The sequence below is a fragment of the Haliotis asinina genome, chromosome 4, assembly GCF_037392515.1.
Source record: "Haliotis asinina isolate JCU_RB_2024 chromosome 4, JCU_Hal_asi_v2, whole genome shotgun sequence".
Taxonomy (NCBI): domain Eukaryota; kingdom Metazoa; phylum Mollusca; class Gastropoda; order Lepetellida; family Haliotidae; genus Haliotis; species Haliotis asinina.
In genome coordinates, this window is record NC_090283.1 from 12,831,510 (window position 1) to 12,846,579 (window position 15,070).

General features: G+C 41.0%; 1 protein-coding gene across 2 annotated transcripts; it reads left to right on the forward strand.

The window, feature by feature from the left end:
• The first annotated feature begins 440 nt into the window (after positions 1–440).
• On the forward strand, positions 441–11,230 carry LOC137282279 (uncharacterized). Of its 2 annotated transcripts, none has more exons than XM_067814013.1 (10): positions 441–477; positions 2,213–2,301; positions 4,697–4,804; positions 6,437–6,610; positions 7,231–7,498; positions 7,829–8,000; positions 8,791–8,968; positions 9,210–9,392; positions 10,016–10,135; positions 11,043–11,230. In XM_067814013.1, exons 2-10 carry the CDS (start codon positions 2,241–2,243, stop codon positions 11,156–11,158), a joined length of 1,380 nt encoding a protein of 459 aa, XP_067670114.1. In that variant the 5' UTR covers positions 441–477; positions 2,213–2,240; the 3' UTR covers positions 11,159–11,230. The 2 variants fall into 2 exon arrangements, with proteins under 2 accessions (XP_067670114.1, XP_067670113.1); XM_067814012.1 differs by lacking the exon at positions 441–477 and adding an exon at positions 1,522–1,764.
• Positions 11,231–15,070: the final 3,840 nt, after the last annotated feature.

Sequence of the window (15,070 nt, forward strand, 5' to 3'; positions counted from 1 at the left end):
TAAAACAATCCAGTAGATATTACTGTGACAGGTCAATCCAGGTCATGCACCTGTTCCGGAAGGGGATTTATCTACAGTGGGGTGGGGCTGAGGGTTCAACAGTCAAAATCTGTTAGGTCACACAAGGGATACACACATTCATAGGTGACACACATGTGACGTCATAAAAACAAAATGTCTGTCACTTTTCTGCTACACTGTTCACACACTTTTCACACAACACCTGTTTTCATTCTGTGCTGTCCTGTATGGGTAAAATGTTTCAGACCTAATTTCTATTTTTATATTTATATATTTGATATTCTAGTTGTTTTACTTTCCACAGGTTTATATACTTCACCCTTTGACTGAAATTTGCCGATGTAAATAAACTCCTACTTCACTGACTGGTTCAAGCTGCCATAGGTTACAAGGCCGCAGCTATTTGAACGATTCCTAGATGACAAAATTGAATGTCGAGGTGCGTTTGAAATTGGAGTAAGTGCTTACATTACCCACGCAGTTGTCCAAATTATACCGAAATCAGAAAAACTGATCTAAAACTGTTTATCCTGTTAATGGATTTGACCTTCGATCATGAGTAGAATATTTGCATCAAGCTACTATCAACATTATAAACTATGTTCTCTGATATACATTTCAAACAGTGAAGATCCGGTTTAAAATAGTCTTTAGCAAACTTTGTCTTGGGAGGTCACAAAAGGTACCAGTGGTCAGACTCAAAGCCTTAGTTGAAACGTCATCGTATCCAGATAGGCTATGTCGATGCTCATGCTGTTGATCAATGAACTGGCTGGTCCAGATGTTATTCAGGAATATTTCTGAGTGTTATACAATATTGTGACAAAAACAAGCACACAGACATTGAGTTTGGACCACACTATCCGGTTCACTTATTCGTTTTTCCGTGTGTTTTCATGGGTTATCAATGTGATAACGATAATAATAAATCATTTACATGGCGCCTAGTATCCATCTGATTTGTTGCTCACTGTAATCAGAATCTGATTGTAATTACCCAAGCTGCCTCCTAGGCGCTATAAGGTTATAGTCACATGATTGGGTACTCATTTTCTGCTGGGCGAACTGAGGGAATTTTGAACAAACTCACTTGCCTGATTTGTTGCCTGAGCGCTACAAACAGGATCACACACCGCCACAATATAGATAATTATAATAAATAAATCTATACACATGTGATGCAATGTCACTCAGTATCCCGTTAGTCGCCCCTCACAGGATCGAAAATAAATTCATCGTTTTTCTGACGAAGAGTAAATGCATATGAAGATAATAGAATAGTGACAGAGTGATTTCAGTTTTACACCGCTTATAGCAATATGCAAGCCATATTACGGCGGGGGTACCAGAAATGGGCTTCACACACTGTGCCCATGAGGGGAATCGAACCCGGGTCTGCAGCTTGATGAGCAAATGCTTTAACCACAAAGCTACCTAACCGCCCATGCTGGAATATGTCAGCTTGACACGGAGAGCCAGACCTTCACAGAGATTGTTTTCAGAGAGGCGTTATATGTTTGAGCTACGCCTTAACAGGAAGCGCTGAGCATGGATACATGAATATCGATTCTAACCCGTTTCTTCACGTGGAGATATGTAACCTGTTGTAAGGGACTGGGGTGGGGTCGCACCGGAAGTTATCTTTACCAAGAAATCTGAACGTGGTTCCCGGAGAATGGAGCGTCAGTGCATACCCATGGAACCAGTTTGTGAAATTTGTCGCTTATAGCATACAAGTCAAGGGTAAGGTTTGTTCGCTTATTGTTTAACGCCTCACACAGCACTATTCCAGCTATGGCGGCGGTCTGTCAGTAATCGATTCAGGACGAGGCAGTCCAGTGATCAACAACATGAGTACCGATCTATGCAGTTGGGATAGGTTGACATGTTTTTAAGAGAGCTTAAAAATGTAGTCCCTGTTCGTCACCTCTTTCCACAAACATGGGTTTATGAAGACCGATTTTAACCCTGATCTTCACGGGTAATTTGTATATTTGTAATTGGGCATACTGCATTTCGTTGGTACACTCCTGCTAAAGTTGAATTTCTATCGAATAGCAAAATTTTGAGCCCCGATAAAGAGCAGATTATTATAATTACATCCTGTTTGAGAACCAATTACATGTGACAAGCCTGTCAGTGCATGACACCCGGGACTGCCACTAGATAAGTGCATGTGTCATTTGCCTAGGAACACGGTGACATCAGTAACAGTCATTATGAATCTACACATTGCCCTGTTGGTGATTTTACTCGCCGGGATCCAGATCGCTCATTCAGGTAAGTCAGTAACATCTGATTCTTTGAATATTTTTCAAATATGACAAATGGGCTTTATTTTTCAAATTGCTTTAAGGCAGATATGACAAATGGGCCTATATTTTTCAACTCCTCTAAGGCCCTTTCCTATTAATGTCTAAATATACGATGTGAAGCGGTCATGCCATGCCGGTATCATAGCACAGCTCATCTAGACTGTCCGCCTCTAGACTTTTATCGCTTTCAGTCAATGATGTAACCGTAGCGAAGGTTTTATGTCATGTTCTTAATATTTAGGGGTAAAACATTAAATAAACAACGACAGTTGAGGGAGTCTACAACAAAATATTATTCCAAAACCTAAAAATTGACATTTTAACAAACATACACGCATGTTTTGAACCTTTAAACATAAAAAAACAAAACATATGTTCACTGTAATCACAATCTCATGATGGTCAGTGACAGACCAATGTATTTGCTTGTGGTTTAACGGAGCACTCTGCAAAATTCCAGCTATATGGAATATAGGTCTGTGAATAATCGACCAGACAATCCAGTGATCAACATCGCAAGTATCGATCTGCATCAACCAAGATCGCAAGCCCGACCACCCGATCCAGTGAAAAGTGAGAGAAGGAGTTTAGTTTTACGCCGCACTCAGCAATATTCCAGCTATATGGCGGCGGTCTGTAAATAATCGAGTCTGGACAATCCACTGATCAACAGCATGAGCATCGATCTGCGCAAATGGGAACCGATGACATGTGTCAACCAGGTCAGCGAGCCTGACCACCCGATCCCGTTAATCGCCTCTTATGACAAGTATATTCGCCTTTATATAGCAAGCATGGGGTGCTGAAAGCCTGTTCTACCTCGGACCTTCACAGGTACGATCCCGTTAATAGCATCTTACGACAAGCATGGCCATGGGTTAATGAAGATCAGTACTAACCCGGATCGTTACGGTTATAATGAACATGATATCTTAGTTTTCGCTAACAAATGCAAACACACCCAATAACCATCATCCACTCATCCCCCGAGCGGTGGTACAGGGTCAGTACAGATAACTAACACTCAAAAACATAATATACTTCTCTTCAAAGGTTTACACTCATGTACAACGCTCACTATATGTTATGCATATGTATGTATGTATGTATGTATGTGTGTGTGTGTGTGTGTGTGTGTGTGTGTGTGTGTGTGTGTGTGTGTGTGTGTGTGTGTGTGTGTGTGTGTGTGTGTGTGTGTATTTGTCATGAAGTAAATAAATAAGGGATCATATGAAAGCACAAGTACTCCTTCACTCACTTTTTCCCAGGTTTCTTCACAAGCTATGCGACACAAAGTTTGTGAGAAAGCCTCGGACAAAAAAATCATTTTTTTCCTCGGTATATGCTGCATTGAATATGTAATATGTATAATATGTGGTTACGTCGAAGATTGATTTCTCCACTAACTTGGGGGAACCAACCGCAAGCTTCACACAGTTCGACATGCATCAAATTGCAGAAAAGCATGTGTAAACATCCTGCATGTGAACAGCTGCGGAGAGGTGTATAGTTTTTTAAGAATTCGCCCATTTTCACTGATTTTTGTCATTTACTGAACTCATGAAAATAATCTTTTCAACTTTAGGAATTCGTTTTACAATATATCAATTCATATGTAAACATTACCTTTAAACAGAATAGCTATTTTTTCCAATATTTAGTTTAAAACAGTAAGCCTTAAGTAAGTGGCTGTATTTACGCTAGTAAGTCTAAACTACAGTGTATACCATATTGTACAGGAAGGCGACAAGTCAATAGACACAAAAGATCTTAGACCTTAACTAAAGTAAGCAAATATGAATATGATGAAGTTTCATAATTTGTCAATAACAAGTATTGTGTGTATGAGTTTAAAGGTTTTTCAAACTTAAAGATGATTGTCCCATCATAATATGTTCATAAAAACAACTCGTGGAAAGCGATTTACAGTGAAGCATGTATCAGAGCCCGTCATCAGTTACATGAAAAATGCATGCTTTCCAAACATGCAACTTCGAAAAGGTCAACACGATTATTTCTAACGGGCTGGGCGACAGATTCCGTCAAACTAATGGCCTATCGCTTGCGACAGTTGGATAAACAATTTAAACGGGAAGTTTCAAAGCCCATGGCATTTTTCAAACAGACATGTAGCTAGCGTGAAATGGAAGCCGCCAGTTCGAAACTAGTGCCACACTACAACTGAAAGCTGCTTGCTGACTGGCTAACGTTCTCTCATTGAAAATGATTTCATTGGTCGATAAAAGGTCGCAAAATGTTGTTCTAGCGTCACCTGTATTATGATATCCTCGGATTCTTGTTTAGCTACAACAAGAACTAAGATCTGAATATTAATGAGACTTGTTATAATTTGATCACAGGTCGAATCAGACGACAAGTTCCAGGCAGTGATTTTGCATTGACCTTTGACTGGGATGACCCTCTGCGACCTTTAACGGAAGCTGACTACTATCACTCCACAGATGCAGGTAGGCTGTTTCATCCACGTTGAAGTTCCGTGTGTAGAATCACTATGAACAGTTCTGTTTGATTCGCATTTTAGATAATAAGAGAGGTGTGATGCATAATAAATGACAGCGTCTTCATGTTTACCTTGTCTGTTCCCATCCGTCTACAGAATCCGTTCAAGAATATTGTCAAGCGAAGTACACTGTAATGTACCCTGCAGCCAATGGCAACTCATTCGGTACTTCGTGGGAGTACTTCCTTATCTGGAATTAACATTGAACTACGCATGATGCACGGAAATTACCGATATCTTGCTAATGCAACTCAATGGAGGGGAGATAACTCTAATTTTGTTTTTCCTGTGTCGTCTCCAATATCTAGGGATGTCTACAAAACGATTTACCTCCCATTTCAATACATAAATTTTGACAGAACGTTCAAATGTAGTCCCTGTGAATATTAAAAAGGGGAATTACACCGCGGTGACTAAGACAATACATGTGGGGAAAAAACCCTGCAAGATGCAAGATTCGAATCGTTTGATTCACACAGGTTGGCTTAAGTGTACGATCCGATACCTGGGCTTGGAACTGTTCCAAATTACCATTGAGGTGTTCGGTAAGATATATACGTTGTTCACTGGTGCCTTTGGGCCCATATGTTGATGTCCCCTCGATGTTTGTTATGTTTGTGTTATGTAAACACACATTGACGGTACATCAATCCATGCCCCCCACCCCCACCCACCCCCATCCCCGCCCCCCTCCCCCACCCCTCATGACCAGGGAATAACTTGTAATGATATCTAGTGCCAAATGAGACACCATTCCATAGTAATTAGTTTGGAGAGTAGAAAACATGACTAAGTAAACGGTGGGAAGGATTTTCTTATGACATCAACTTGAAAATAACGCACTGGCTCGATTAGTGTATTCACATTTGCCATATGTCGCGTCCTGAAGCGACTATGGCTGTCCAAAAGATGTTTGTTAACTGAGAAAGTATTTAGGCGTTCTGTTTTCATCATTGTGGTAGGTTCCGTTTGGCATCATGGTAGTGGATTCTCTTTGGCATCATGGTAGTGAATTCTCTTCAGTATCATGGCCCATGGTACATGTAGTATGTTCCGTTTGGCATCATGGTGGTTGGTTCCTATTGGCATCATTGTGGTAGGTTCTGTTTGGCATCATGGTAGTAGATTGCCATCATTGTGATAGGTTCTGTTTGGGATCATGGTAGTAAACTGACATCATTGTGGTAGATTCTATTTGGGATCAGGGTAGCAGATTCCGTTTGGTACCATGATAATATATTCCGTTGGGCATCATTGTGGTAGATTCCGTTTGGCATCATGGTAGTAGATTCCGTTTGGGAAAATGGTTGTCGTTTCCGTTTGGGAACATGGTATCACAGCACTTTGTATCGGAGAACCACCCACTGGTCGGACGACATCACATTCCTAGTCCATGATCCCGGTGGCCATCTAAAGGTTTGTAGGCACAGAAACTGAGGCAGTTTATCTCCGATCAAAATGATTATTATGGGGATTGCCTCACTACAGTGGTAAAGTATTCGCTAATGTTTGTCTCCAGTGTGATACAAAACTTGTTTGACATTCAAGCTTGAACTTTTCTTATACTCTTTTGATGAAGGTTTTGCCCTATTGAATGCGCTTGGAGGGCGGCCAGGCACTTCCACCTCTACCAACACTTGCAGCAACATCCGGGGAGTTCCTGAGCCGTTGAGAAGCGCACGCAACATCAGGCCGAGTGGATTGTCGTATTTCTACCAGAAATATACAGAGGCATATGGGATACCCGTATTAGGTGACCTGTTGTTTGCTACTAACAACGTAATTAGCAATATTCCAGTTTTATGGCTGCTGTCTGTAAATAATAGTCTGGACCAGACAATCTAGCGTTCAACGTCATGAGATCTAAGCAATAGGGTTAAGTTAACATTTGTCAACCAAGTCAGCGAGCCTGACTACCCGATTCTGTTACGACATGGTGACTTGGCTCACGTATCCCAACGGTAGAACGATACCCAAAACATGAATCACTGGTTTCTTTGTCAAGATTCCATCATGTACCTCTCACATAGGTGAAATATTGCGATGCGATGCAAATAAAAAAAAAGAACATGACACTCGAAAATACAAACAAATACTTTGCTTTTACTGTTATGCTTCAGCATGCTGTCTCTAAGACTTGATTTGGCGAATGCAATTGAAAACCTTTGGTCAAAATTGAAACCGTCAAATTTGTTTTCCTCCGGGAGTACAAAAACATGTCAGTGATTAAAACAGGTGAACAGGTGGTGATAAGTGGGACGTCATGTGAATGAAAAATCCTTTTATATGTAATTCTGTATGCTATCTATTTTTTAATCCTTGTTTACGGTTTTGAAGAAATGGATTCAAGAATGATGACTTTATGTACCGCAGGTTCCGTCAACGTCCCCGACGACGCTCTTCGCCGCGCCTGTTACGTCCTTCGCTTCCTCCTCGCCGACCACAGCGGTGTGCGACAGTCCTACTACCGACTGTCGGGGAGGGTGGCAGTGATCGGAGTTCGGGAAGGAACAGTGTCCATTCCTGAACACGCCTGGCTTGGTCCCGCCTGGAACGCCCGAGCACGTGGACTTGGGGCGACGGAACACTCCCCAGTGTCAACAGGAGGCGAGGAAAACATCTTGTGTTACAATACGGACAGGTATAATTATGAATAAAAATTGGATTTCTACCCGACAAATATGCTGGAGAGCTTTCGCAGCTAAACAAACGCCAAGAAGACCCATAAAGAGTGAATGAGTGAGTTTATTTTTACGCCGTACTCAGCAAAATTCCAGCTGTATTGCTGGGACTCATAAAGAAGGGACATAACTCTTCATATTCTACTGTTCTAAGTGGGTGCTTCTGTTGCTGTTGCTGGCCTGTAAATAAGTTGAGAACAGACGGCAAAGATTTTGAAAACGTGCGATTGCACTTCATGAACTATATACAAATGTGAATGATTCATGTATTTTCCATGATATGGCATCAGGTATCGGTTTGAGGACATCTTCCTTCACGAGTTCGCCCATGGCATCCATCTACTGGGCGCCAAGTATGCCATTCCAGGCTGGCAGAGTCGCCTACAGTCGCTTTTCTACCAGGCCAAGTCTGCCGGTAGGTGGCGCAGGACCTACGCCATGACTACTGTGGAAGAATACTTTGTAAGTACAAACATAACGAGCGTGCGTGTGCGTGTGCGTGTGCGTGTGCGTGCGTGCTGGCATGTTTTTGTGATGTGTGCGCGCACGCGTGAGTGTGAGAGAATGAGTTTACAGTAGCTTTCTAGCCACATATGATCGAATGCTTGTCAGGTTATGGCAACGCCTTCGTCCATCTGACCCTCATTTCAGCTAGATCTTACAACTGTGCCGATTGCTGACCCAGGATACCCCTTGTTTTCTAAACACGCGGTACAAGACGTTTCCTTTCGAATCAGTGAAATTATGGTTCTGCATCATTTTTATACCATCTGTCAAAATGAACGACTTCACACTTTGTGACCACTTCCACATAGCGTTCGTAACGTTGCGATGTATCGTAACTCTCTGCTACACCAATGGCTTACGAATGACGTATTGCTGCGAATGCCTTGTAGACAGTTTTCAGGCTAATATTAGCGTAAAATTCTCACATTTGGGCTAATCAAGTAGGGTGAGAGAGATGGTTGTGATATGACTGTGACTGCCGTCATATCACAAATTGTAAACCAAGAAAAATCGTATCAAAGGAAGAATGCCAGTGTCGGTGTATATTATATGTTTCTGTTCATTTGATAGTCTGTCATATTTCAGTTATTCATTCACACACGTTTCACCACTTTTTTTTGCTTGTTTGCTTGTTGTACTCGATGAAGTCACTTTCGGTTAATGTTATTACCGAGACTGGATATATCCAGGCATTGACGTATTTTATTGACATCTGAGTTCACAGTTTGTCACCATCTCTCTTCAGGCAGAAGGAACACAAAGCTACTTCAACGTCAACGCTTACTCCGCCGTCCCCAACGGCATCCACAACGACGTCAACACCCGCGAGAAACTGCGAGAGTACGACCCGCAGTTGTATTCTCTGATACAGGAAGTATTTCCCTGCGGGAACACATACCTCAGAAGGTGTATGGCAACGAGAGGTATGTAATATATATTCACAATTTGTCTTTTGTTTCACATGGGCGCGACTAGTCCTGATTAGTGATTACTGTATTTCAGCCGAAACCCAGTTATCTTTGCCGCACATTAAAATCCAAGTAATTAGTCAAAATGGCTAGCAATCAGAACTTGTCTACCAGTTTCCATTATTGTGATATATACTAGTAGAATAACTCCTGCTTGGGATAGTTAAATGCGACGTGCTTTCTGCTAATGTTGCAGATGTTGAGAGAGACCAGCGCCTGATGATGGACTGCAACTCTGGGGGTGGTGGCAGTGGAAACGAAACCGAAACTGGAACTGGCACCGGAACCGGAACCGGAACCGGCACTGGCACTGGCACTGGAACTGGCACTGGCACTGGCACTGGCACTGGCACTGGCACTGGCACTGGAACTGGTTCAGGTATGAACCACACTCTCACCATGAAACGCGCATGGTGTACCTAGAACTGCCACAGGCCAGAGGAGTCGTCAGTCCATTCAACATATTGTGTAATGTCATTTTGCACAACCAAAATTATAAATGGTATCTTTTGGGTAGTGATTTTGATAGCTTGTGCTGTTCGAAGTCCTACGGAAAGTCAACAAAGCAGTCCCTTTCATACATAAATATGTATTGACACAGACCATACTGTCTCAACGGGGCGGTTGGGTAGCCTAGTCATCAAAATGGCCCCTCGTCACGCCGGGTTCGATTCCCCACTTGGGGACAGTGTTTGAAGTCAAAAGGCTAAACTCAGTGAAACTATTGTCGCAGGTGTAGAAGAATATCTACATAACAATACAACACAACATGAAGAACGCATCGTAAGATCTGAATAACGAATATCTGCGTTTGTTTAAAAACATGAGAAAAATCCGGCCACATTATATGCAGATTAATCTGTGGCAGTGATGTTATCTAAAGCCGTCGCTGCGTAAGGGTGTGTGTATGCTTCGGTACTCCATGACGAAAGACAAGAAGAAACACATGAAGCCCAATGAAGCCATAATTGTTCTGAATATCACTAATTATTGCTGTTTCAGGCACGTGTCGGGACAGGAACCGCAATTGCAGGCCATGGGCGTCTCGAGGGGAATGTGGCTCCAACCCTCGCTACATGCATGTGTACTGCAGACGAAGCTGTAACAGATGCGTGGGAGGAGGTTCGATATATAATCTTTGCCCATGACGTTTGGCCGTATAGTTACAAGGCGTCGAGTATGTCAGCAGAAGGGGGCGGAGGTAGAGGGGGAGGTGGGGGTGGGTGGGTGGGTTTCGGGGTGGGTGGGGGTATTTGTTGGTGAGGACGGTATGGGCAGGATTACGTCCCTTTGGTGTAACTCAGTCCGATAGGACTAACTAATATAAGTCAAATGTTTCTCGGACATCGGAGCGTCACTTTTATTTGTGCACATAACATTTTTTATTGCCATTTAAAAAACGTTGACTTGGCTGCGTCGCGATCATCCATTTGTCCACTTTAAGAATGAATGTCTGTAAGAACGAGAGTGCCTGAACCTACAACTCTTTAACACGGGCTGAACTTTCCAAGCTGTATAGCTGGGCGAAAATAACGAAAATGTGTTCCTCCATCGTCACATTTTTTTATCAAAACTTAACTAATTAAGCCCTATCGTCCTCGTCAAATGTGTCCGAAAAACATTATGTTTTTTATACATCCTAGCCGTTGGTACCATGTCTCTAAACATTCTGACTATGAACCATCATTCTCGTAGCATGTCCTCATTCGCCTTCGTCTTTTAAATATACTGAAATAAGCTTCTAAACATGTAAATAAATATCACTCACTCACCAGTAGATCGTTTATTTTAGTTTCCACAAAGAGGAGATATAACATTAATTGTATACAGCGATTTTACAAATTTGGTCATCACAACTATTTAACTCAGTGACTGTTTTACATTATAACATTGTTTTTTACAAATGAATATCAGTGGTTACTGGAATTTGTCGAGTTTTATATCTTAGTGGTCGTTATACTCGTTTGTAATCTCAGGTGTCCTTATAGGTGTCAAAACGTGCTATACATTTCCATTGTTGTGTTTGAAGGCGGATCCTGTGTAGATGCGAATACCAACTGCAGGAACTGGTCGTTGATGGGGGAGTGTGGACGGAACCCCGGCTACATGTTGTCCTCGTGTAGGCGCAGCTGCGGTCAGTGCTGACCATGTCCGTGCAATAAACCAAACAACATGCAGTGGACTTGTCATTCAATAAAATAGTATAATTGCACGGTTGCTTAAAATCAGGTTCTCATTTCTCAAAAAAAAAACGCTTAAGTATGAGTTTTGACTTGCGTTAGAAGTTACTCGCATTTTCCAGAATGAACTGAAATTAATATTTATACCTAAACATAGCTGAAAATTTGAGTTTGGTGGATAGATTTGTTGTTTGGGCTTTCGTATCTTAAAATGCAATTGATTTAAACATTCAACTGTCTCGAATTGTTTGTTGCAAGAAATCGTGGCCAGATCTCAATGTCACTAAAGAGCGAGTGTGTAATGTTTTATGCTTTCAACAATAATCTAGGACTATCAGTGCGGGATTCACACATTGTATCCCCTGGTTTGGAATCGAACCAATATCTGCGGCCAGACTAGTGAACGTTTGAACCACAGAGCTACCTACCGACTCTTGTGCTATGCACAGATATGAGGAATTCCCACTGTGGAACGTTCACCTGGCCATGCCCACAAGATATGGAATGTGAAGGTCGGAATATGTATTTCAATCAGGACAACACCTCAAAAAAGTTTAACGGAGTTATTCCGAACAACGTTAACTTCATCCCGTGAAATTAATGACGACTGTTTCTGGTTTTAGTTATAACAGATGTCAATGAACATTTTGAAACGGAAGAGACTTTACTGAGAGAGAGTTTGGGCTATTCAAATGGCATACCAGAACGTTATTTTCGTGTTTTCAAATTTTGAAGCGATCTTTAGCAACAGGCGGCTTTCTAAATGGCTAGTGTCAACTGGCTGTCATATCGGTCGCTTTATAATGAGATGACGTCATGTTCGTACGCCCATCACGCAGAGTGTTACGACACCCCGCGCAGGAGATACTGAAGTAACGATGCCAAAAGCAGTGTTGAAATCAGTATTATTGATATACTATTCAGATATTGAATGTGCAAAGAAACTATGTGAAAAGGTTCAAAGCTGCAGAAGGAAAAGGCCAATGTACACCGACATTCCGCCACCAAGCACACTTGAACCAGATATACTATAGTCAAATACTATTCAAATACATTCTTACCCACGATCAAAGAACCTCCGTTACCTTCTGATACAAGTATATCCTTACCCCGGATCCAACTACATCCTTACCCCCGAACCAAGAATATCAGTACCTCTGATCCAAGTGCATCTTTGATCCGATTCAAGTACATTCTTAGCCCGATCCTCGTACATCACATAACCAGATAAATGAACTTAAGGTCAACAAGAACATGTACACCTATTGGTAGAAATAGTACTTTGAAATCACTATTACTAGCAAAACTAAACCATTCATTTTCTTCAATTCCATCACCCCAGATGAAACAATGAATAAATTTCAACAGGCATCTTTCAAATTTGTATGGAAAAATAAACTTGATAAAATTAGAAGGGAAATTCACTATGAAACCGGTTTAATTAGTGTTCCACTTATCAAGAACATTATTTATGCATGTAAAATATCACGGATAAAGAGATTATATTCTACTACCTGCAAATGAGCACAAGCTGAAAATTGTATACTTACCTACACGAGACTTTGGTTAGTAGACCCAGAATATATGGAAAAAACACATAAAACCTTACATAAGAAATCCCTTCTGGCGAGATGTCATCTCTGCAGGGGGATCATATTTACAAAAGCAATACATAACGCTAAATTCAAGGGATACTAAGCCAGAGTATTTGGTTTAATTACGTGTTCAATGTAGGCAACGAGACACTTTTCATAAATAGTTGGTACAATGCAGGAATACACTCTATCACTTGGTCATGTTTTCATAATCTGTTTATGTGTACTACCCCAAAGAATATACTATACTATAGCCATAATCCGTGTACACTGTGGTAAACATACCCAAAAATGTTCATCTACTTCATGACTGGGATTTGTAAAAGTGTATTAAAAGTGTATCAAGCAAACATCATGTAACTAACTATATACTGTGTTACATGTATCATGTAAATTGTGGAAATAAAGAGGATAAAAAAACCCAAAATAAAAAAAAAACCCGAAAAACAAAAACAAAAACAAACAAACGAACAAACAAACAAAAACCAAACCAAAACAAAAACAAAAAAAACAAACAAAAAACAACAACCCAAAACAAAAAAACAAAAAAACTTGAACCAGATATAACTATAGTCAAGTACTATTCAGGTACATTCTTACCCACATCCTTACCTTACCTCCTTACTTCTGATCCAAGTACATCCTTACTCCCAATCCAAGTATATCCTTACACTCGATCACAGTACACAGAACCAGGTGCTGCCATACTCCCGACAGAATACAGCTATACTCCCAAATCAAGTGTATCCATCCTTCCACACCAGCTACACGCTAACTCCAACCAGATACAACTACACTCTTGATCAAAGTATGCGGAATCAGATAAGCCATGTTTCCGTTTCTGACACACAAGATCGTTTAGCTGAAGGTCAAAATCGGTCGAATTACACGTGTAGCAATGAAGAATTGGTTGGTGTCATAAGTGGTGGTCGAGAGACCAATCATCCGTAAATATGTTTGCATTGAGTTTTAATCGATCGCATGCAGTGGTAAGCCAGCGAACAGCAAAGTCTTAGTCTTAGTCATGATGCGTTGAACTATGAAGCATTTCAAGTTGTCATCTCAAAAATTATTCTTTCAATACTTCAATCAAAGATACAAGGGCATGTGCACTAGATGCCCACAAACTGATCCCGAATTTTGATGTCAAAAGGCAACCATGAGTAAGTGAGTGAGTTTAATTTTACGCCCCACTCAGCAATATCCCAGCTGTGTGGCGGAGGTCTATAAATAATCGAGGATGGATCAGACCATCCAGTGATCAACAGCATGAACATCGATCTGCGCAGTTGCGAACCGATGACGTGTCAACCAAGTCAGCGAGCCTGATCACCCGATCCCGTTAGTCGCCTCTTAAGAAGAGCATAGTTGCCTTTTATGGCAAGCATGGATTGCTGAAAGCATATTCTTCCACTTGTGAAAGGCAACCATAGCCATGGACCGTTTTCACAATATGGAGTGGATGAATGTGATTTTACGTCGTTTGACGTCATCTTACGTCGTATTAATCAATGTTCCTGCAGTATCAAGGAGGGGTGACTCCACAAATGGGCTTCACACTTAGGGAATCAAACCCGGGTACTGGGCATGAAAAGGGAACGCTTTAACCATGGTCCCCAAGAAATATGGATACATGTATAGTTCTCTGGTTGACAAGAGCATTACAATGTATGAACAATAATACGCTGACACATGATTATAATGGGACGGAGATCATTCGGAACATCACAGCGAGGATCGTCTCCATATATGTATACTGGTGCCTGCAACCGTGAGTGAGTTTAGTTTTTAGGCTGCTTTAAGCAACATTCCAGTATTTATCACCATAAACTGATACAGCTATTATATCAATAACATATTGCAGATAACAAACATTTTATGGGACATGCAGCGTTCCTTCACTAAACCTTTAAATATATTATAAATACAGATATATTATGGAACGAATCTCCCCAGTGAGGAATGATGAGATTACTGTCTTGATACATTTATATATTATACATGTGATCTGAAACATTCCCGTTGTTCCCAACACTCAAGACTCTAATCGTAAAATCTATACGGATAAACATAGCTCTTTCAGAAAAAAGGTATAAATGTTGACAGAAGTGTGCTGGACATGCGGTAAAACTGAAAGCTTTACACAACCAAGCTGAAGTTACAATCAAGATGCTTTATACGTGTTTTATACGTAAAACGTATCAATGTATTTGCACATTCAATGTAAAATATTACATCATGAACTTTGATACATTCAATAGATCATGGCTAGTTAAAATTGT